The sequence below is a fragment of the Semicossyphus pulcher genome, unplaced genomic scaffold (assembly GCF_022749685.1).
Source record: "Semicossyphus pulcher isolate SPU_LCO1_2020_fin unplaced genomic scaffold, fSemPul1.0.p SCAF_3, whole genome shotgun sequence".
NCBI classification, from domain to species: domain Eukaryota; kingdom Metazoa; phylum Chordata; class Actinopteri; order Labriformes; family Labridae; genus Semicossyphus; species Semicossyphus pulcher.
The window spans coordinates 15,491,865-15,516,320 of NW_027211704.1; the positions used below are offsets into that span (position 1 = coordinate 15,491,865).

The 24,456-nt window shown below is 42.4% G+C and overlaps 1 protein-coding gene across 1 annotated transcript; it reads right to left on the reverse strand.

Annotated features, from left to right (window-relative positions):
• Positions 1 to 432: 432 nt before the first annotated feature.
• On the reverse strand, positions 433 to 21,265 carry dstyk (dual serine/threonine and tyrosine protein kinase). The gene is made up of 14 exons (XM_069677983.1): positions 20,099 to 21,265; positions 18,402 to 18,811; positions 11,758 to 12,288; positions 11,428 to 11,623; positions 8,801 to 9,039; positions 8,450 to 8,533; positions 8,193 to 8,369; positions 3,718 to 3,847; positions 3,270 to 3,426; positions 2,619 to 2,751; positions 2,392 to 2,505; positions 1,780 to 1,894; positions 1,388 to 1,522; positions 433 to 1,041 (listed from the first exon to the last, which is right to left on the reverse strand). Exons 1-14 carry the CDS (start codon positions 20,295 to 20,297, stop codon positions 854 to 856), a joined length of 2,808 nt encoding a protein of 935 aa, XP_069534084.1. The 5' UTR covers positions 20,298 to 21,265; the 3' UTR covers positions 433 to 853.
• Positions 21,266 to 24,456: the final 3,191 nt, after the last annotated feature.

The following is a 24,456-nucleotide window of genomic DNA, read 5'->3' on the forward strand; positions in this document are numbered from 1 at the left end:
TTATTCATAGATTATCAGACACAGAACACTTCTCCTTCATGGTCCTAAGATGTTAGAAGACAAAGAAAAGCACAAAGAAGCACAAGACAGTCAACATTTAAAGAGAGCAACACATTAAAGTCACATCACCACAAATTAAATGACAGCTTAATTAACAAAACCGTTTAATTTAAAGTCGTAACAGGACCTCTAATGTATGAGCTCTCATATTTAAAAAATGTGAGTAGCAGAGGGTTTCTTCATAAACGGCATATTACAATTATATACTCACATCACATTTCTCCAGCACAGCTCTTTAAGTTGTGAGCAAACTGCACTTACATCGTAGACGATGTTCCAGATCCTGCAGCTCCTCTGACACTCTGGACGAGACGCACCAGCGAGCTTAGACCTCAGTTTTAAACAGACTCCGACACGCTGGTGTTGTAACAGATCATTTTATTAAAAAAAGTTGTTTTTGTATAGATGCAGACAAGTTCAGTTTAAATACAATCTAAAATTAATCTTTTATATATTTATATTTTTTCATAATACTGGGAATGGACTACTTTTAAAACAATTTGCATCTAGTAACAATTCTAACAACAAGGTAGCAATTAGCACGGCAGCTACGACAAAAGCTTATTGTAGAGTTTGTATACAAATACACGACGCACAAACAATAAAACACACATATTTGCAAACATCCGGTCTGTGTCAACTCCTCATAAATAACGTAAATCCAACATCTGTGAACACGAAGGAAAAGCTCCAACACTATTCACCTCTTCTTCTGCGCTCCTTATAAATACATGAAAAATATGTTCCTGATCAGAATCACTATCACACGCGTGTTAGTTTGTCTGGAGTGTTTTCAGTTTGAGTCCTCGAGGCTGCTGCTTTTCTGTTCCGAGCCGCAGTTGCAGAGCCGGACCATGATGCTTTGCAGGCTGGGCTCGACGATCCCGAGCAGGGGCCTCTGGTTGGGGTCTCCGTTCCAGCAGGCCTCCATCAGCTGCCAGCATTCCTCGTCAAAGGCGGGCAACCGCTCGGGTCTGGCTCCTGCAGACGACACGGACAGTGAGACACGCAGAGTCAAAACTACAGCAACACAAACTCAAGTGTTAAACTGTCTGAGATGTTCAAAAGGTGACGTTTTCCGGAGCATAATACAGAGCAAGAATTCAGTCTACTGAATCGTAACCTCTACCAGCACGTGCACAAAGTTTACTTATTTATGCAATCAGAACAGTGAAATCTGCAGGTGTATGTATCAAAGTCCCTGAAACATTCAGTACAATGGCACTACTTTTTGTGCAGTTTTAGCATCTGTTGTTTCATCATGGATCTGTGACTCCACAGATTTAATAATTACATTGCACGTAGTCGGGTTTTAGTGTTTGTTTACCTTTTTTAACGTTATTCCAGAGCTGGTCCTTACTGGAGCATTTCTCAAAGGCTTCTGGGAGCTTCACTGAACCAGTGCAGAGGTACCAGAAAAGGATCCCGAAGGCGTAAACATCCACAGAGTTATCATACTTTCCTGTCAGGAGGAGGTTCACAGGGGAGAGGAGGCCATTAAAAGACTGATAAGAAGCATTCCTGCATAATATGAAGTAATTTCGATGTAAGATGTGACGGCACATTCCTGTTCTGATGATGTTTGTAAAAGTACATATAATGTGACAAAACCTTTTGAACCACTAGCAGCTTCTTCCTCAGACAGTTCTGACAACATAATGTCAGGAGCTGCTTTGTAGTAAAACGTATCAGCCATGTGACTGGTGTCAGTAAATGTACCTGTAAACAGCTCTGGAGCCATGTGGATCGGGGTTCCAACGATGCTGCCGGACATCATGGCCTCTGGTTTACAGAAGCCCAGGTCTGTGATTTTGGCACGATTTTGTTTGTCCAACTGGAGGAGAAAAGAGCAAAATCAAACTTTTAAAAGGCAAAGAACACTTAAAGTTCAGAGAGAAGAACACAGCAGCAGGTGTGGAAACATCAAATACACTTCCTGCTCCACCACTTCATTATGCCCACAGTTCTCACTGGCTAGTGTGTAAAGTTGTTTAAAAGGTGAAGTGAAGATGTTCACAGCTTATTGCACACCACTCATTACGGCACACTTGTGGTCAAACTACAAAAAACAAGCTGACGGAGAGTTCAAGTAGCTTTTAATGGTGCTGTGAGAATATGACGTAATCGACCTAGATGGCAGGTGAAATGTTTACGGCTGCTGGAGTCTGCAGCTGCTGTTGTAACCACAGTGCAGCTGCTGGCTCGATGACTCAGAGAATGAAATCATCTTGGTAACACTGGCCCAAAACAAAGTGTGAATGTTGAATTTTTGTGATAACCACTTTAAAAAAGCACCTCATAAGTCACTGACTTAAAGTTTGTTGGACTCACCAGCACATTTTTTAGCTTTATGTCTCTGTGCAGGAGGCCCTGACTGTGCAGGAAGCGGATCCCCTCCACCACATCCAGAGCGATCTGAAGCCTCTCCCTCAGTGATAAACCAGCCTGGTGGAGACGGAGAGAAGGACACTTAACTAGAAGTGTGTGTGATGTTGATGGAAGATTACAAAAAAAAAAAAAAAACACAACTGTTTCTCATCGCTGCACTATCAAGGTACCTTTAGGCCGGTGTAGAGGTCTCTGTGCAGCCGCTCCATGATGAGCAGCACGGCGATGCTGGAGCCGCTGCCGTAGGTGTGATCGATGACAGAGCCGTGCAGGTCGACGAGCCGCTCGTGTTTGGGCAAAGTCCTGAAGCAAAATGGAGAAGGAAGGGATATAAAATACTTCAGTTATATTGTCTGAAAGTCATTGTATATACATTTACGTCTTGTTGTTCCACATTAAAAACAGCATCAGTGAGTCGTGCTGCATTTCTCACATTTATGGCAGTTGGTGCAGACGAGCATTAATCGCTTTCAATGTGTGCACAGAAAAGCCTCCAGGCTCCAACAGACAAATATTTTATTGGTATTCTGGGTGGAGTTGATAACAAGGAAACTGTCATGTCCATGAAGCTGCCTCTAAGAGCGATGAAGGAATTTGATATTTCCCATGTACACCTCCATGTGTCAGTAGAATGCTCAGCCAGCTGTGATGAGCATTTTGGACCTGCGGCGGTTTGGTGTGAGGAATTAAAATAACTTTGAAACAAACAGGATCACTGCTGAGGTCATGCCAGAACAGCTGTCTTTAGAACTGTGTGTGTGTGTGTGTGTATGTGTGTGTGTGTGTGTGTGTGTGTCGTTTTAACACTCTTCCTAACACACCTTGTGTAGTGAAACTCCAGAGCCAGGTCATTCCAGTGTTTGTCATCAGGCGGTACCACAGACTTCAAGGCACATGGGTTATTTCCTCCCCAGTTGTCACACAAGTAAACAACTCCGTACTGGCCCCGGCCCAACTCTCGCCCCAGCTTCGGCTTGCCTGGAGGAAACACAGGTTACAGACTTAAAAACAAATGTCTGCTTATGTTGTTGTACACTGGCTATGTGAGGCTGGATACTCTGACTGCGTCCGAATGTATTAACATGGATTTAAGTTGTTGTTGTGTCTCTGAACATAGGTTATCAAAGTTCCCCTCCACTTGAAGCTCTGCTTTAATGTTTCCGATTCACAACTTCTACAATAATAAAGGTAAGTTGCTGCAGCAGCACGCGAGCAGACTGTAAGTTTGCTTTAACGCGTGAACACTGGGAGGGGTCGGTGGTGACTCACCATTCAGCAGCACATCCGTGAGGGAGCGGCTCTCCAGGGACAGGCGGGCCAGCCGAGGGGCGTGGTCCTTCCTCACACGCAGCCACAGGTCCTCAGTGCGCTCCAGACGGCCCGTGTGCCCTTCCTCCAGCTACACACGACAAAACATCTCATGGTTAGCATTAGGGGCAGCTGCTGAAGCACTGGTTTCAATTGTGAGCAGCTATTTCACTTTTAACGTTAACACTAATGTGGTGGAGAACAAAGTACCAACACCTCAGTGTAAAAGTACACACACATCCTGCACTTCAACTCCTGCTTCAGCACAGAAGTCTTATTATACAAAAGGAGCTAAATTATCTAAATTAAAAGTTAGTAAATAAGGAAAACTTGACTGTGACTTATTGTTTGAATCTTTGTTTGTTATTTATGTGAAATCTTAATCTGATATACAGTAGTGTTTCCCTCTGAGATGTAAGAAGATAGAAGCATAGAGGAGCATTAAATGGGAAAAACTCAGGTACAATTTGAACATACTCTTATTGAAATTTAAAAGTTACTTTCTAATGTACTTCACTTTTATTTTTTTAATGTTTATCCATCCTGTTAAATATAAGTTAGCCTTCCTTTATCTACATGGTAAAGACATCAGGAGTTGCTATAGGCATGGAAACCATGGTGACAGAGTACATGCTCTAAATGACTGTAGGTCAATCGTCATGACCTCTGTCCCACTGTCAACATTTTTCAATATAAGTTGATGCAGAGTTTCTGTTCAACACAGAGTAACTCCTCTGTGTATATGATTTCTCTTTAACCTTAGGGCAGCAGTGAACGTACGTCTGTCTGGGCCTGTGGTTCTCTCACATTAATGTCTCTCGGCCTCTGTCGGGGGCATGAGAGCAAAGGTTTGAGACGCACTGATCTGGTGGATGTTTTCATACACTCCCTCCACAGGGTCGGTTCACATCACTGCTGTTTATTCTGTTAGAGGTGGACCTTTAAAGTCAACATGAGCACAGACATACTGTAAAGTATTTTTTAGATCTTCCTGCCCAGCGACCACAGATGTACACTCACCGGCCACTTCATTAGGTACACCTGACATATCTAATGCAGTTCCATACGACAGCACTGCCGTGGATTCTGCTTCATGAAGTTACGTTTTTGTTGACTTTTGTTTTGTTGAGAGTCGGATAAATTCAATGATTTCCTACTGAGGCCGTAGTTTAAGGTGGAGTTGTACTGAACTAAATTATAGTGAGATGTGTCTCTGATTGTCCTCTCTATCTACATACATGAGGGGGCCAGAGTATTAGGAACACCTCTGAATATAATGCAGCTCAGTACAGCCCCACCACCAGTTATGACGCTGAAATATCATTGAATTAACACGTCTATGACAGCTTAGAAGAAAGCCTGTACATTACAGGCAACATAAAAGCAAATCTTATGGCTGATCTGGTGTATTGGATTACATTCGATTTTTCAGGTGTACCTAATGAAGTGTCCGGAGGGTGTAAATTAGCTATATAGCTAACTCTGGCCCAACAGTTGTGTTGTGCACGGCCCCTGTCAAATAAACTAATAAACTTAACTAATTAGTCAAAGATTGATGGCATGAAAACTGTGTTTTTATTCTTATTAAGTCGTCATTTTTATGAAGTTATGAAATTATTACTTCACATTATGATGTTAAAGTACTCAAGTTTCTCCTCATGTCTAATGTTTAACAACTTTGCAAACTACAATCATGAACGAGGAGTGATGGATAAAACTCTATTTGATCTGCTATTGGCAAGAGGAGAGACCTAAGGTTGTTAAAATGTACACTAAGCTGTCACCATTGAAAGAACTCCCCGTCTTTGACTGAAAACAGTTACATGAAGAACACGTTAGTTTATCACTTTGTTCTTATTTACTCATATTTCGTCTGTCATGAACTGGTTTGCTCAAAAGTCTGCGCTCACATTACAGAGTTTGTTTTCCTTTCATTCACTGGCAAGAGCAAACATTTGCATCTAATTCTCTGTGGCAGAGGATGTACCGCAAAAACAACACACTGAGTCAGGACTGTAACCAGAAGCTCTTACGAGCAGCAGCAGACTGAGCCAAAGGGAAAAGGAGTAAAAATAAGAGCGGATATTTGATCCAGCTTGATCTGTTACCACTGCTCACTATTACACAACTTTCACTTGTCATGTATTGTGTTCAGGACAGACAAGGACCCTGCTGCTGAATTCCTGTGTGATGAGGTAAGCTCTGCTCTGATGAAACTCCCGACTTTGCCTTTTCATATCAGCTCGTCCATATCATCTGCATACCAGCAGGACAGAGAGCTAATCTCCGTTAGTCATGGTCACTCTTCTGACGATGGCGGGGTTTCCAACAGCAATGTGACAGAAGTATTAAGTTAATATTTTAGGTTGACTTGTTTCCTCTGCACTCAATCACTCAGCGAGATAAATAATTAAACTAAGGGATACTACTTGGGATATTTTTATCCATCAAAGCAAGAGCACGCAGAACATCACCCGACATCACCTCCTCTGTGAGGCTGTGACGATTACTCAGTGTATTTGTGTAAGCATGGAAATTAAGTCAGTGATGCGACCCACACTGTCTGTCATGTGATGATTATCATCAGAGCAATTGGACTGAAAATGATTGGTCAGGGACGTCATGGAGGCAGTCACGGCCATCTGTATATTGGAGCTTAAAAGGCCAAACAAGTCAAGTGAGGAGGAATAAATCGCTGAGCCGTGCAGAGAGCTGATAGAAGCTGTACATAGAGATTACACTGTGGAGCTGTCACACAGTCTATTATTGTATGCCATTTGTGGATTCAGAATCATATCAGACCAGAGTTCTTATTGGTCACTTAGCTGCAGATAAAATAGGTGACATCAGCAGCAAATTCATACAACCTTAACACACTCATGCTAATCTGTTACAAAGGAAAATTCCCTGTACGGTCTTTAATGTGAGAAGAAAACTGTTTAGCTGAAAACAACAGCTGCTCATGCTATTCAGCTGAGGCTGAACAATAACAAAAAAATCTTTGTATTATAAAAAATGTCAGCGTGCTTCATTCTGTAGTCGGTCTACTAGGTGCAGGTCCTCAGTTGCATTGTCTGAAATCCATCAATCATCTGTACCGCTTATCCTGTTCAGGGTCGTTGGGAGCTGGAGCCTATCCCAGCTGTCATTGGCTGAGAGGCGGGGTTACCCCCTGGACTGATCAGCAGTCAATCACAGGGCTCATTTGTTTACAGTGACAAGTTAAATATGATGTTACGCTGCTTAGGTGGTGGGCGAGGCTTATAATACCATCCAGTTAACAACTTCGCCTGCATGTAAGAGTCCTGGAGATTCCAGGATGGAAAACGCAAAACATGAATATAAGGGGGAACGTTGGAACGCAGGTTTAGCTCAGTTGGTAGAGCAGGCGCCTCATATACAGAGGCTTCAGTCCTCGACTCACTGATTCGCAGGTTCAGCTTTCAATCAAATGATTAGGGGCTCTTTTGCTGTACAACATTTATTTGGACTGTTTTGTATTTTGTAATTGGGAGGCTGTGCTGGACCATTTTGCACTTCTGTTGGTGTTACATTTACTTACCGATGCATGTAAACAATATTCCTTTAAATTATTTTTTTTAAATGTCTAAGCCCTGGACCTTGCCAGCTGATAGTGACATAGAGACGACCGTTTGGGACAAAATTACATCATCATGTACACCCCCCCAGCCCCGTCTTTGAGAGCACGTCATTTTTAAATATGTCCTTATCAAGACACATCATTCACTAGAGTTTACACTATTTTTGCTAGCACACTGTACATTAGCCTTCTTGCTAACGTTACGTTACCACTCATAGACTGCACCCATTTTCTCTTCAGAATCAGAATCAGAAATAATTGTTACAGGCTGCACGTGTGGTCGGCGCATGCACACTTGCATTGCCTCGGCTTGAACTGATAGGGCTCGGGACCACCACGGACCACCACACTAAAGTGCTCTTCAGGAGGGGAGAAGTCCTCCACCTCAAAAGAGCTCTCTGTGGCATACGTGCCTTGTGACTCTGTGTCACTCTCTATTTTTCTCTGGCCGGGGGAGGGGATGTCACTGAGCTGCTGGACACACCCACCCCCGCTCAGCCCCTTGCCCACTTTGAGCATTTTTCAAAATTGTGCAGTGAGTGGAGTTATGGTCGGACCTGTGGGTGCAGTTAAACTTTAAACAGCATCAAACGCTTTTCTGATTTCATATTTCAGTCTCTTACAGCAAACAAACGGTCAGGGTTCAATCGGATTTCTGGAAGGGCCACACTGGGGTGATCCTAACCCAAACACCTGACCACATAACCACAGTGGTTTTAATGGCAGTGCAACTTAGTACTTAACTTTTAGCCTTTAAATATACTGTACGGTCTGTGAAAGTGTTTTCTAAATGTTAGAGGACACAAATACAACAAGCAAGTCGGAGGAAGTTCACCTGGCGCAAAGATGCTGCGAAGGCTTCATGAGAGCTGTTGAGCCGGGTCCTGAACTGGGAGCAGATGCTTCTGGCCAGCTTGGCAGCGCTGAGACTTTCTATGGCGTCCTGTGCCACTTTACGCTTCCACTCTGGAGTGATGGACGGAGGGTTCACAAACGTTATCCTGTGGATTATCTAGAAGCGAGACACAGAGCATGAGCACTCCTTTGGAAGCCACTGCGCGCTTTGAAACTCTTTTGGCTGGAGACACTGACCTGTTTGATTTGCTCCCAGAAAAGTCTTGTGACAGAAGATCCTGAATGAAAGGTGACCTCCACATGGTAGGCTGCATTTAATAACTGGGGCAGATGAGAGGAAGTAACATTTAAGATAAATATATGTAGGTCAAGAGATCTCTGGCAAAGTGAAGCTAAAGGAGGCTAATGAGGAAATGTCCCTTGTTCTTAATAGAAAACTCTCTTTGTGTTTCTTTTATTTTATTAATTATAAGCATCTCTTTGATCTCCTTTTGAATATATGACGATCACACTGCTCACAGTTTAGCATCCTCGCACATTTCACACACATGCTACATATGGTTCCTGTTCATACAAACTGCTGCCCACCTGTTTGAGGTGATTGGAGGTGATATTGTGGACAGAGGACTCAATGTGAGACTTCTCCAGACTGTTGAGACATCGCTCCAGAGTTCCTACGAAGCTCTCCCTCAGATAGTCCACAGAGCTGATCAGCTTATTCGCCACGGCCTGATTCAAACGCACCACGATCAGCTCCTGGATCTGGTGGATGCAAGATTTGATCTCCTTCGACGTAACAGGCTCTCCGTTCGTTGTTACAATGATGTCTGCAGAGAGTTTGTCAAGTTAATTTTAGATGTGTGTGACAAACAAGCACAATCTTAAACTGACTTATAATATCAGCATTACAGAGAGGCTGAGTCCATTTAATAATCATTGCAAATGTAATTGACTTTTATTTACCAGAGAAACAATAAACACAGGCAGCAGCTAACCGCTTCCCAGGCCTCTGGCAAAATGTTAATTTCCTAATTTTGCACAAGAATCAGGGTAGTGTTTGAAGACTGCTTTCAAGTTCAAGCCAGGGCAAGCGATTTAATGTATCTTTGCTGTGATTGTTCAGTTCAAAAGAAAATAATGCCGTATCGGTGGCTGCAGCAGGCAGGTAATAAGTAGGGATAGACCTATTATCGGCGCCGATATTCGGCATTTTGACGCATATCGGCATCTTTTTTTTTTAATCCGACGGCCGATAAGAGATCAATTTAAAACTGGCAGAGTGCTCACACACACGGCGGAGGAGAAAAAGTTCATTTCTTTGCAAATTTTATTTGACTTATTTACTTTATAAAACTTCAGGAAGTTATTTATTTATTTATTTAAATTTTCAGTTAACTTTATAAGAGATGCTGCTGACCCTGGGAACTCCCTGCGCTTTTTGTTTGTTTGTTTAATAAACATATGCTTAAAGGCATTTAAACAAAGTTAAGTGTTGGAGTTTGTATTATTCAAAATTTTGACGCCAATATTTTCACTTTTACTGCAAATGAATATCGGCTCCAAATATCAGTTATCGGCCTCCTTGACTACTACTAACCGGTATCGGTATCGGCCCTGAAAAAACCATATCGGTCTATCTCTAGTAATAAGCCTGTCCTTTCGAACTGAATGAAACTATCGGATGCTCTACCTGCCTGCTGGTGTACCTGTGCTTTCATTACACAGGAGCAGAGTCTTCCACAAGCTAATACTAGCGAGCAAGTAGCTCAAAAATGGATCTGGCTTTATTTCTGTTGCATACTTTCCAAATCTAGATTCTTTTGTTGCTTTCTCCAAAGCCGCGTATCTCAGTTTAAACCTGCAGGTTTAAATCTTTCAACTAATCGGCTGTGCAAAAGTTTCACTGGGAAGGAAAAGCATTTCATGTTTCTGAACTGAGACACTTTTGGGAGTGACAGCAAACGTAAACAGAAACATTGTTTCCTGATGAGAAATCCTCTTGGCTCCTTTAATCCTTTTGTCAGCTAGTTTTACATTCCCGGAATTATCTGCACATTGTGTTTGCACAATCTAAGAGAAGGCGAGACGGCTGTTTGAACCCCCTGTTTGCATACGGCTGCTTTCCTGAACAATGGTTGACGTCTAGAAAAGAAAAGCTCAGTAAACCTGCTTCTTGCAGAAAGCCAACGAACGGGGGGGCGGAAGGAAGCTGAACGCAATAACCAGTGAAAGGCTTTTCTCAGCTGCACGCAACTGTTGAGTCAGACAGTGCAAAAACTTTGTGGGCAGATTGTGAAACGCAGCTGGCACGGCCAGGGCCCCGGCTGGAGTCTACGGACAGTAAAGAATCTGGCTTTGAGTAACGCAGGATGCAGAGCAGAAACACTGGCCAGTAAAAACAAGCCAGCTGTCTGTTTCGTCTCCGAGAGTGAGACTTCGGTAATATCACAAATCTAAGAGAAAAGATCATATGAAGTAATCTGAATAGGCTGCAGTCTGGGCACCACGAGTCATTCATTGTCTTTAATAAGGAAATAATAAAGAGGGAATTTCTTCTGATTGAGTTAAAAATGTAGCAACATAAACACAGCAGGCGTGTGGTTATTACTAAGACACACTTCCTGCTTTCTGGAAACTAAATCAAAACATGTAACTGGAAGGTGGGACTCTTTTTTTTAAACACATTGTTTAAATTCATAGATTATAATTTCTAATATCACAAGAGTCCAGAACTGCTGTCCAACAAAGTGGATTCTTTACAAAGATTTGATCACTTTTTGGGGGTAAAAAAATATCCAATTTGCAACGACCTGGAATGAACTTTGACTGTGACTTATGTCTGAAGAGAAATTCAATTTAAACACATTGTTAGAAATTACGTTACGATCATAAACACTGTCCTCTTAACAACACGTACATCAAAACCCTTAAAGAAGTGAAGCTTGTCTGCATACTTTGAAGTCATAATTTGAAGCATGTGACATGATTAAACGTAACTTAATACTGTGTAGAAGAGAAGCATTGTCTTCTTCAGCTCAGACGACCTCACAGAAATGTATAAACGATCTTCGCTGACCTACTGATAATGTCATACATGTCCCTTCCAACATCCACTACAATCCCACGCCTGTACACGCCCTACTTTATTTTTAGATGCTTTTAGTTAACATCGTTCTGGACTTGATTTGACGTCAGAACCAATATATAAAACTGACCTGTAAACTCCAGGTTGGCAGCATCCTCCAGTAGCTGCTCCTTCATGCTGCTGAGCGTATCAACAATCATCTCTTTCATCTCTTCTTGTTTGCGGTTTGCGATGGCCATGAGGGAGATGAAGAGCTCGCCCTCCTTTTCGCGGGTGTACTCCAGCCTGCGGGGAGTTATCTGCAGGTCCCTCTGCATGTCAAAGGCCTGCAGGGGAAAGAAGAAGAGTTTTCAGGGGCATACCGGGTCAAAGCAGAGTGAGACCAAACAGCTACAGGACGGTCACATGAGTATGAAGCAGAAAAATGATTACAGACACACAGATAAGCATCGCCTCTTACCTGGTTGATGAAAAGATCTAGACAGCGACAGTGAAGCCCATTAAGCAGGTTGGCAGCCTCCACCTGCTGGTTTTGAAGAACTAGGCGAGTAAAAGGCACCAGCAACCGATACAGTCTTTCAAAAGCCTCACCCAGCATGCTCTGGGGCTTGGCACCTGGAGCCGACGCCTGCGAGGGGGCGCCACAAGGGCAGTTTCCTGCCGGACTGCTGAGGAAGCCAAGGGAGAGGAGCTGCTTGTGAAGGGGGCTCTTCTCCCTTTCCCTCTCCCTGTCCCTCTCCCTCTCCCTTTCCTTCTCGGCACGACGATCTTGAGCCGGAGAGGCTGCTGGAATGGTGTCGGGGATACGAACAAAACAGATGGGAAAGCAAAGCATCTCTTTGACCTTCCAGAGCTCAGTCACCTGCTCCCCGCTTAGGGAGTCCTGGTTGATGGCATAGAGTATGATGGGGATCACGTTGCGGGTGCAGTCTTCCAGGGCCTCCTCTATGGGCTGGACACTCGGACACGGCACCACCATTACCTTTGCTTCCTGAGGATCACATAGAAGGGTTAGGTTAGGTTAGGTTGCCAAATATTTGCTCCGATATTTGCAGCTAAATCAAAAACCAAAAAGTAAATGAAATTGAAAGCAGATATAATTGTTATGTTTTTACAACCACAATGGATCAAATGACTGAACCTAATGTGTAAGCTGTTGCTCGCGGTTATAAACCCACTGACAATTATCATCTGACTTCTCACATCTTCTGCCCCAAACTCTACAGAGTTTACTGGCATCCTCAGGCCACTGTTTTGGTTTTACTGCACACAACTTCCCTGTTTTGATCCCTCTCATCTGGGGTTTTCTTTGACACAGTTTGACACAACCTGCCCAACGACAAACATTAGCAGGTAACTGTTGAACACAGAAGAGCATTAAGCAGGATACACACAGATACTTGCGACAGGAGTTGGTGGAGAACAAAAAATTGCTTCCAGTGGAAGGGCTGTCTATAACAACAATCGTTACAGATGAGCCAACTGCAAAGAAAGGCAAGCCGCCACCACGACCACTTTCTGCAGGTTTTTTCCTTGTTTTCATGAGGCTTTGCCCTTTGTGTTTATTAGTGCTAAATTGTTCATAATGGAAATATAACTAAGATAATTTTTTTCCTGGCAAACTGTTTATTCAACTGAGTGAAAAAGGGAAGGCCAGACAATTTAGACAATGTGTAAAACAGGTGGCAGGAAAGTCCTTATGTCGAGGAGGTGTGGTCTCATCTAGCTACTGATCATTTAACTGTTAAGTAACCTCCCTGCACCAGGTTGCCAAATACAAGAAATTAACAAGAATAAATGCCTCACAGTGTTCATATCAACCAGAAGTATTTGGTTAATAAGATGGTTTTACTGCATTTAGTATATTATTACAACACTAAAATCTTAGTAAGTGTATTATAAGTTGAAGACCGCATCTGTAAGGCAGCCTTAAATCACAGCAGGCCGCCAGAAACACAAATTCAAATGAATGCTATTTTTGATCCATATCTTAACAGTTGTTTTTACTGTTAAATTTACAGTTTACATAGGATATATATAAAAAAAATCAATTCCCACCCCACAACAAACGTCTACCCCCTGCTGTCACTCAGAGTGTTACCTGGCTCCATTTTACAAAGGAATTAACATGATATGCGTGCATGTCAAAGTAAAATAAAAGCACCAAAAGCCAAAGCAGTAAAGGCACTTTGGTCAGCTTACATTGTTTTAAATGTGCTATATAAATACATTTGACTTGACTTGACTTAAAATAGAAGGCACATAGTAATGGTGAAATTGAGGAATGAAAATCGTCAGTCATAAAAAAAAGGTTATCATCATTCCACCTCAAAAGTATATCTTTGATCCATATCTGCTGGATGCTTTTATAGGTATATGTATGCTAACAAGTTTGCCATTTCTGCTATAAAGGTGATGATATGTTGGTGTTATGCCCAACATAACCAGGGCTCGACATAAGCGCTGGCCCGGTGGCCATACAGTAGCCCTCCCGAGATTCACAGTTCTGATGAACGGGACTTATTACTTTCTACGGTAATCTCCATCCGATGTCAGCATCACTGCAGGTACTTTGGCTGCTGCTCTCAACAACACGTGACACGCTACTCGCTGCACTCGCGACAGAATTTTAGAACACACCAAGTGACGTTAGCAAGCTACCGCGGACTAGTATAAACACACGTTTTAGTGTTCATACACACGCGAGGGAGATTCCCATAGCAGTGTTTCCCACACATAGAACAACAGAAACAGTCCGTCTGATATCACATAGTGCAGCTTTTAATGAGAGCACAGAGTAAACTGACCGCTGTGCATGCAGAGACTGTGTCACCTGCCTGTGAACCACAAGCATGCACGCGACGCTCCGGCCTTCACAGATGGGCACGTGAGGTGGCAATAAGTGTGTGTATTCCCGTCATCAGCTGCACCTCGTCCCGGTGCACGTTAGCGCAGTGGCTACATAAACAGACCGTTCACAGAGCGGACGTGCCGCAGACTGTTTACCTTTAACGGCCACAGGAAGTAGTAGACGATTTCGTTTCAAAAAGTTACTCTCACGGGCTGATTGCGCTAATTAAACATACATTTGAACAGCGTCAGTAATGGTAGGCAACATACTCAATCAATCTATTACTACTTATTCATGCGGGTGTCAGAGTTGCTGAACCAAGAGTGGTAAAAGAAGCCTCTTTATACCTATATGATTATTTTGGTCTATTTTTATGAGTTTATTATAGTTTAAAAAAAAATTGACGTTAAAATAATACCAAAATAACAAATTATTTCAGGGCCAGTGGTTTTAATGGCAGGGCCAGTGAGTTTGTAAAGTTACTGGCCCGGAGTGCCAGTGGAAAACTGTGCTCATTGTCGACCCCTGATAACACCAACATATTATATAGTAAATCTATAGCCCTTATTATATCATCCTTTCAAGGTAACTGGATCTCAGATTTCAAACCAATCAATGCCTAAAGATGTTCAAACAGATTCTACTGAAAAGGGAAGAAAACATCCCCCCAAAATCACATGCTCCGTCTATTCCTGAACACATAATGGCAAACAAATATTTGTGGTGGTCTTGGGAATGTCTGTGACACAGGGCAGAAAAATGACACGAGTAAAAGGTTTTCTTAACCCTTGATAAATAACTGCAGTGGCAAAAATAGCCTCGCAGAGAGCTTGAGAGCGAGACCATGACTGGGGTGAAAAGACAGCCAGAGAAAAGAGGCAAAAACCGACTCACAGCGACACAAAGGAGACAGTCAGTCCTGTCTCCAAGAAACAAGAGCTGAACCCATCTGAGTGAGCAGTCTCTTTGGAACAAAGATCGCCTGCAAACATTCGTTCACAGCCAATCAAAAGCGATACCATGTTTGGACTGCATTAATGTTGTTTTTCTGCAGCACAGACCCTTTGAGAAGATGTCTGTGGGCTATTTGAAGTCACTGTTTTGTTTTTCATGTTGTTTATGCCACTGTCTGTAGAACTGTCCTATTTCTACAAAGCAACAGTGAAGACAAATGACTATGAACGAAATCCAAAGTGTCTTCTATTAGCATATTCTTAGCTGACGGTAAATATCACAGGTCTTTGTCAACAAGCAGACTTTCATATGTGAATTCTTGGAGCACTGGCAATAAGCATAAAGGCATATGTACCTCAGAAGAATTTCAGAAACACGGGGATGATTTAGCACCCTTAACGTCCTCTGAGCTGGGTAAACTCTGGGATGAGGAGAAGGTTAATTAGCACGTTGGTTCTCTTCTGCTGGCTCCTGAAACAGGTGGCTGTGATTTTGGCAGGAGTGTGTGAATACCGCAGCGAGCAGAGAGATTCTGTGCCTTCATTTACTGCGGCCCAAACAAGTTAATCTCTTATTCATTCAAGTCTAAAGACGAGGGGCACACTGCTTCAGCTTGTGACAAACCTTTGATTTAGTGCCTGGCTGGGGAGAGTTTGAAGATTCACAAGTACTGAAACATTTTTGGGAATAGTTGAAGATAATTAAATGTTCTTCAGATGTTCAGCAGAATATGAGGAATACATTATTATTTTCTTCATCTTTGACAAATTGCATTTCTTTTCTTTTTTTTTTTCAAACAGTAACTCGGCTATTAAACCAACTGAGGTGTAACAAAGTTTTTGACCCAAATAAGGGATTGCAGAATGATCCCTGAGCTTTCAGTCACACGTGACATTGAACAGGAGTGTAAAATGCTTAACTTCCAGCTCTGATATTTTCCCTCCAGACTTTCATCTATTACGCTTCTCTGCTTTGAGATAAGACTCTGGTGGATCTTGAACCTAATACCAAACGACAAGAGTCATGTAAACTCTATTATGTCGAAATTCAGTAACAGATCAAAATATTGCCCAACATGAACTCTAAATGAAGTTCTCACAAACAAAGTTATTCCACAACACTAATGGCACTAGTGTGTATTTGTCTCAATCACACTTAGTGTCAACATTAGTACAAAATGTTGGATAAACACAGTTGTGAATGAGTCTTTCATACACAGCTCACACAAACATAGGGTCAAGCTGTTAAATAGCTAAAAACAAGCCTAGTAACCAGACGAATGACCAGTGTCCCAGAATTCAGTTGTAACCATGGAAACTTCATCCCAGCAAAGGGTTTGGGATTTTTTACCATGACCTAGTCATGTGAATCGCACCAGACCAGTGGCATTACGTAAGGGGGCTGGGCGGGTGGGCTGTCCTGAGGCAGAGCGAGGCCTAGTCTCTGTGGCTGTGTGATGCTCACTCAGGGGCCTTGGTATAAAGGATTAGAGGCTAATTTCAGCGTGTCACACATAATAAGGAATGAGTAGAGTCTTTACACCACGCTAAACGAATTCACTCCCACCACAAGATATTGAAATGTTCAGGTCTCACTGGCTGGAGAGCAGCATGACCGCACCACTGTGTCCAACAATTCTTTATTTTCCACACAACTTCAACCAGAACCTGTAAATCTGTATTTGAAAATGGAAGAACGTGACTGGAAAAGAATGTATTTCTGAACTGTAGCATAAATCGGTGAAACTCTGTACAACACAGGAACTAATCAGCTCTGCTCAGTAATCCGTTTGTGAGAAAGGCTAGTGTACATGTGAACACATAGGCTACAGGAGGGAAAGTCCACCACAGAAAAAGTAAACAGAGTAAGGGCTCGACTATCTCATAGAAATCAAAGGACACGGGATGTCTGGAGAGGGGGCTTTTTAAACAAAGGTTATTACAAAGTTCACTTTCACTATCACTATCGTGCCCCTCGGGCACTCTGTTAACTGGCAGCTTGGTGGGTGTGTGTACCTCAGCACATAACACCTGTGCGAGCAAAAAACTACAGACAAACTGACTGTTGTCACTGTTTCTGCAGAGTGAGGCTGTATGATGCGCCAAATCAAGCAAGTATCCAAAATGTATAAATGTTATCAATGTGAATTAAACTTCCAGAAAAGATTGATTTATCTCCCGGCCCTAGCTAGAAAACAGACTCACTAGCCCCTTTCACACAGGTCCTGACATTTTCCAGACTTGCCTTTCAAACATGACCACACAGCGCGCGACTTTGCATGTCGTAAACACTCTCACAACCCGAAATATTCTGTTTGGTTTAGGTGAGGGCGGGGGTTGTAATCAACCCGCACACTCACTCGCAGTGAACGTTCTAGACTATTACATGCTGCATTCACACATCAGCCCACTCATATTTGACATGGTCTTCTAACCAGAGGCGATGCAGGATAAGACCTAAAGTTTGGTGAACAGATCCAGCCATTTGCCACAGGAGGCGTGCATTGCATGTGTGGAGGGGGTTAGTGGTGTAGTAATACCAGCCTAGTTTTCTTTATTAGTTCTGGTAAGATTTTCTCAAGGATCACGCTAATCTTTGCTCCTTTTCCGGTGCGATGCTATGACGCGCACAGCTACAAATTCCACCCGTCTCCATCCAAGTAGCGCTCGAACATCGTTCCAAATTTCTCTGTGCCGAGTTTGATAAATAGACTGCATGAGAAATAGATACAATAAAGACCTAACCACCGTGACATCTTCACTGGCCTCCATGCTGCTTACCAAAAACTATAAAAGTTCTTTGAGTGTACTATTGTTTACTAACCCTGTTTCCGGCGCGTTTGTGACATCAGACGGTGACACAGCAGAAGAAAGACTGAAAGGAGAATACTCCACTGTCAATGGGAAAAGAGACAATCGGCATTTATAAGCAGCTCTTCCCGGGACCGAAAAACCTGTGTCAAGGCGCTAATTCTAAATGTATTTTCTCTGTTCCCATTGCCAGTGGAGTATACTCCTGCCAGACTGCTGCTGCTGTGTTCCCATCATTGCCGATCGGAGTGGAGGCAATAATTACCCGGGTCTACTGCAGAGTCATTTGACCCGGGTCTGAATACCTTTCCCATTAAGCAAAAAAACCAGTGGGAAAGCAGCTAAAGAGAGATTCCTGCCAAGAAAGACAAGCTTAGAGCAACATGGTGAAATTGCCCAGATGAAATGTATGTGGCTTTGATACTTTATCAAAGGCTATTGGCAAATATTTAAGCATTGTTATCAGTATCTGAATTAGAACATCTCTACCTGTAGCAGTGGGTGATGCAGGGTGATCTCCAGCTCTGCTAGCCTGTGGGCCGGGTCCTCACATTCCTCATGGATCTCCAGGTCTTCCCGAGGCACTGTATCCCATCGGCCACAGTTAGCCGCCAGCTGGTGCACCAGCTCATACTGACCAGGCAGTGCCAGGCTGAGCCGTGTCTGTCTCCCGTGGGTGAAACACAGCTTCCTCCTCTTGCAGACAGTGCCCTGAACTCCCTCACAAGCCTGTCCGGCCTCAGGGCCTAGGGGCAGCAGCCTCTCCCCCAGAAGGCAGTTGAGCAGCTGGTAGCGGGCAGCACAGTCCTGGCCCAGCACCAGGATGTATGGAGTAGCACCCACAGTGCTGCGTAGGAACTCTTCCTCATGGCTGGGGAAAGAGATGCAGCTAAGCTGGCCTGGGGGAGCAGACAGGAATTATCAGAGCTTTAGTGAGATCTTGGAAAGTACAGATGGGGTATTCAGTTTCACTATATTCTTTGTATCTGCTCTTAATTTCCAGAATATACAGTAAAGTAGATTTTTCAACGATAGAGATATTAAAATATTTCAACTCTGGTATTTTTCCTTGGGCTATTATACCCTGATCTAGCCCTTAGATGTGGAGCGCACACAGAAGAACTAATTCAACCTTATAATTGCGAGTAAAAGACATAATCCTCAGTGATGCTGAGTCACAGTCTCACAGACTTGCATAACTAAGACAGCAGCACTAACCTACATGATATTCAGTTAGCAGTGCATTTCTTTCTAACACACAGAGGGTTAACTATCTATAGTAACAAAAACATAATGCATTAAAGCTTATTGCTTCTGAAGGTGACGGTCCGAGTGTGTGATCTGTAAATATGCATAACCTCTAAATAAATAATAAATCAAAAACTATTGTGGGATCCTTCTGAGTCATGTGATGCACATTTTTGTCCATATAAAGTGTAACAAAGGCATTTGCAAGATCAATCTTATTCGCAGGTGAAGGTATGTCTTTACCCATGAAAGGCAGCATTATGGTCCCATTCATCGTTGATTATGGCTAATCTAAGGATTAGTATTGTTCATTTAATATCGAGGAAAATTATTTGACCTTCTCTGTTTACAGGACACCGGCTCTGAGGAGTAGCCACTCCTGCAGATGTGACGCACTTCAATTTGTCAGCATACCATCACTGCTGTGCATCAATGCTTTACCAAGACACGTACATTATAATATTGAGTACAATGTTACTCAAGACATTTTATACAACATTCCAAATCTGGGATGTTGTTCTGGAAAATATGATACAGCAATATATACCAGTGGATAAGATTAATTTAAAGTTGAATTCAAAGGCACTAAAATATGTCCACAGGGACCCTTGTTATTGACACACACAGAGACATACACACGGCACAAAAATGCAAAATAAAAGAATGAGTGTCTGATATCCCCCACCTCTCAGCCAGCTAGTGAGTGCAGAAATCTCAGCATATTTGGTGCACTTAGTGTACTCATGCTTTTGAGAGGGGGCTTAATCTCTTTAGTTTTCCCTAACCCTATTTAATGCATTTTTTTCAGTCTGGTGCTGGTGAAGAAATTACTTGGCAGCAGACATTTGTTTGTTATTCCTTTGTTTCTATGATACAGATCTAAATAGTTGCACAGAGCGGGATTTTCAGATGTGGCTGCTGCGTGTGTTCAAACCTACCTGCTTCAAGAGAAAACGAGTCCGAGCTCACGGTTGACGCACAAGCATTGCTGTAGTTTTGCCTTATTTCCCGGAAGAATGCATTAGTCTCCTTCAGGTTCTTCTTCAGCTGTATGGTGTGCTTGTTGTAGCCGTTAAATATCCTTGTCAGTTCCCGAGCTAAAGGAGTCGTTTTCAATTGTTGTACATTTCCCTCCATGGTCAACAGTTTGAGCTCTCCTTGTAGTGATGGTTAAGCAGGTGCAAACACCCAAATTGAACGTCTTGGTTACTTATCAGTCCTATTTATTGCACCTTTTCCTTGCGTATAAGTTAGTTAGTATTCATTTTTGTTCACCCACCTTCCAGGCTGTGTTAAACAATTAAAAATATACACCTTTATCCCGTTTTAACATTAATAACATACGTGTTTTTGTGCTGGACAGACATCAGAGCCTAACGTGTTTAGTGTCAGTAAATCAGAGCTGGACATTTGTTTTGTAGTTATGTTATTAAAGCAGACCAGCACAGCTAGCTTAACGCCTTGAGCGCGAGACAGCTTCAGACTCGAGGAGAAATTCTGACAATTAGCTTAGCAACAAAGTAACTGCTATTTCGGCATTGTAGTTCACACCAACTGTCTGACCCGCTGCATATTGAGGAGTGTATTTAAAACAAAAGAAACCCAGACCACAAAGATGCGTCGTCGACTAAGGTGCTAACAGTCTATGATTTAGTTAGCTGCGGTCCAAAAACGTTAGCGCGGCTAGCCAGAAGGCATCTCCTGTCCGTCCTCGCGCTGGCCTGGCACAACAGACATAGCCTTTAACTTTACGTAAACAGTCCAGGGCACAGTTTCACATCCATACAGCTCCGTGTTTAAAGGAGTGGGCCCAGCTTTGACAGCTGCCTCTTAATGACAACGACCTAAGCGAGACAAAAATGTGTTTTTTCCTGATGAAACTCCGCAGGGAAAAGGAGATCTTCCTAAACTGGCTCTGGCCCGGAGAAACAGTCGGACATCTTCTACTCTATTTAAGCGACGACAACAAAGCTAAATGAAGTCGATAATCTTCTCTTTCGGTGATGCAGGGGGTGACGAGGTGAGCAGTGGTGGTGCAGCAGGGCAAGGTGTGTCCGACCAAATCACAAAGCTGGAACCAGGCAATCAAATCACTGCAAAACAGAAAGTCGACATGTACCGAAGTTAGGGAGAGGAAAGGGCGGGGTTCGGGATGGCGCGCTGCAGTCTGGGAAATGTAGGAATATTACTTAAACACTGCGTGGGTGGATAACTTTGATAAATTCAAATGTTTTCATTGGCTAAAAGATAAAGAAAGCAAAAAATAAACTATTTCATGAATTCTTCGAGCCAATAAGGCTACTTTCGAATGGAAAATAAAAACAATAGTTGATATTTTAGAATTACAAAAATTGTAGTCCAAAAAATACCATTGTATGGTCAAAATTACGATATAGGCCCATTTAAAATATGAAAAGGTAACTAAGTAGAAACGACTTAGAGTTTTATATAAACCTACAATTGTGACCCTATAATGATGATTTCAACTTTGCATCCATCTAATTGTCTCTGTATTGGCTCCTTGTGTATTTTTGAACTTATTTTCTACAATTGTGAATTAAAATAGATACAGCAATGTCATTGCACACAGTAAGAAAAAGTACCCAAAAAAATGCAGTTTAGCAGCAAATAGTGGAAACAATCACAAAAGTGCATATAGCGAAGTAAAACAATAAACTTATGTACAGAATGAAAAATAGACCAATGAGGCAGTTATTGAAAAATCGGATGTACCAGTAATATTTTACGAGTAAAAGAAAAGTCCAAAAATAAGGAAGCTATGGCATGTATAGTATGAACAGAACTTACTAAATAAGCAGTTATGTAATATATAGTGAAAGAGACTTTGTAAGTACTGTAAGAGTTAAATAGCCTACAAGCAGTTAAATGTCTTCAATGGATCATAAATGGATTTTAACTTTTACTACTACCCCATAATTTAAGATGTAGCATGGCATCAGGATAGGCCTGATCCAGGCCTGACCTGGTCATTTGACCCCAGGAGGAAGAGAGCTAGGCCGCTAGCTCTGCTCTGGGGCAAATTGAACACAAATGGTTTACTCTTCTTTTGTGGGACATCATCTAATAAACCACAGGATTGCGGCTAGCCGGCTAGTTAATGGTTGTTTCACGAGATTATCCTGTGGGGATAAGTAACCAAATGCTTTGATCCACGGACTGCGGACAACAGTCACACCTCAGATGGATTGGACACTGCCCTCGGGAGAAGAGACCCTTTAAATAAGAGACGACACCCCAAGATCACTTTCTTACTATCCTACTCTCTTGCTTCTTCCTCTTTTTCCACCCTTCGTCCCGGCAGCTGACGAGCGCCACAACACCCTCCTCTCCGGACTTCCTTTCCTTATCTTTTTAGTTTTGCCCCGCGAGAAGGCCCAGAGCCTGCGTGCGCCTTGCCGCGCTGAAGACCTCGCGAGTAGACATTGCTCCGAGTAAACTTCAAGCTGTTCCAGCCCTGTGTTCCAAGAACTGAAGACAACAGCCTCCTTTTTGCTCCAATCCTTGCGCTCTGACAAGCCTCAAACCCAGAGCCCAGAAGACGCACCAAGCCTCCATCCAGCTCTGGTCACAACACGGAGTTACCTGCACATCGTCATCTAGAGAGACCGAACCGGCCGTGCGGTTCAAGGGATGTTACCCGGGTCAAAGCCCAGGGCACCTGACGCTCCAGGCCACGCGACGGCCTCCACACGCCTCGACAGCGCAGTTGGGATTAGAGTAGAACTTTAGCAAAGATACCTCCAAATATCTCAGCTGCTGCACCGTTCTCCCTTTACAGGTCATATTCATCCTGTTATTAATCGTTTTCATGCTCATCACCATATTAATTTATCTCATGTATATTTAGTAGTTTAGTTAATAAATTCTTAATTTATAAAGATCCGCATTACGTGTTTTGTATGTGTGAAGTACTAAGCCTCTGTACACCGCGAAACGAACTCAATTCTAGATCGTAGCGACCTTCAGATTACGAGACTGAATTAAAATAATTAGGTAGCTAATTATAAGTTTTCCCTGTTTTATCAAAATAGGGTGGTGCCCCGTTAAATACCTATGATAGGTTAAGTCTTTTAATTAAAGTTAAAGTTAACTTCTCGTCAATATAGAGTGCAGGCATTCTATGACTAGTCTGATTAATTATTATAATAATTAATCGACCGATTTACGCTACAAACAATTCAAATTTATAACAGAAAGCCTGAGTTACAATCGGGTGGGGTTGAAGGTGGAAAGAGTATTTACTGGGCAGGAAGGGTCCAACAACTTTTGCATTGTTGCATAACAGAAGTTAAACCATACTAGGTTCTAACGGTTAGTAAACTTCACAAGCAGAATGTTTGACTTTTATCTCCTTATCTTTACTTTTTTTATTATTCCCTAACTTTTTTTCTGGCATAAATGGCTTCCATAATAACCCTAGTCAATCTTAAGGGATTAAAAATACTAGTATCATTTGTAAATTTAAACTAAATGACCAATTCATTGGCATGTTATTAATTCTAAGATTTAAACATGGATGGAAAATGAATTGAAAATGCTTTCTTGTCAGTTACACTCCATGATGAGAAGGTTAAATGTATGTTGCATTGCTACTGTGGCCTAAATACGACTCACAATGTACTGTGAATGAAATCTTTTTTCCCTTCTTCACTAATACTCATATGCATTTATGTATCTCTTTGTTATGTATATGCGTATACACTTGACAAACTTCTCTTTTGTTTCAATAATCTACAACTACTATAAAAAGGTTGTGAGGTGGGATACTTTGTAGAAAGATGGGATACTATGAGAAAGAAATATTGTCTCCTTTAAACAATTTCTATAATATTATTTTGAATGGAGCGTAAGTTTCATTCTGTTACCAAACTGTGTAGACCAGTAGTGACCTGTGGCACCAAAAGCCTTTGCATTGTTTGGTTTGTGCATGATGTTCCTCTGCATGCATGAGTGAAGATTCGCTGGCCAACACTCCAAAAACTGAATGGCAAACACAATGGCTGTTCCCGATGGGTTAGGAGGTCACATTAGGCAGACTCTCGGTGGAGCTGCCAATTGGCTTAAAGTTTTAAATCTGGTTCTCATCAGCAGTGACTGAACTAATATCACACTCTGAATGGGTTATTAAACACTCATCGTACTAAAATGTGTTTATATTTCGAATTTAGTGGGAAAACTTTGTCTTTCAGCTTTATGTATATTAAATTATTCAAACAGGTTCAGGTGGGTCTCCTGTTCTTGCAGCTTGTGACTGCATGCTGCCCTCTAGTGGGCC

Bases quoted from the DNA above. Each gene is read 5' to 3' on its own strand.
- dstyk (XM_069677983.1), bottom strand. From the start codon at position 20,297: ATGGAGGGAAATGTACAACAATTGAAAACGACTCCTTTAGCTCGGGAA. The intron at 2,752-3,269 runs GTGTGTTAGGAA...ATTTTGCTTCAG, and splicing joins CTGGAGTTTCACTACACAAG to GACTTTGCCCAAACACGAGC. The intron at 1,895-2,391 runs GTGAGTCCAACA...TTTCTCCTCCAG, and splicing joins TAAAGCTAAAAAATGTGCTG to TTGGACAAACAAAATCGTGC.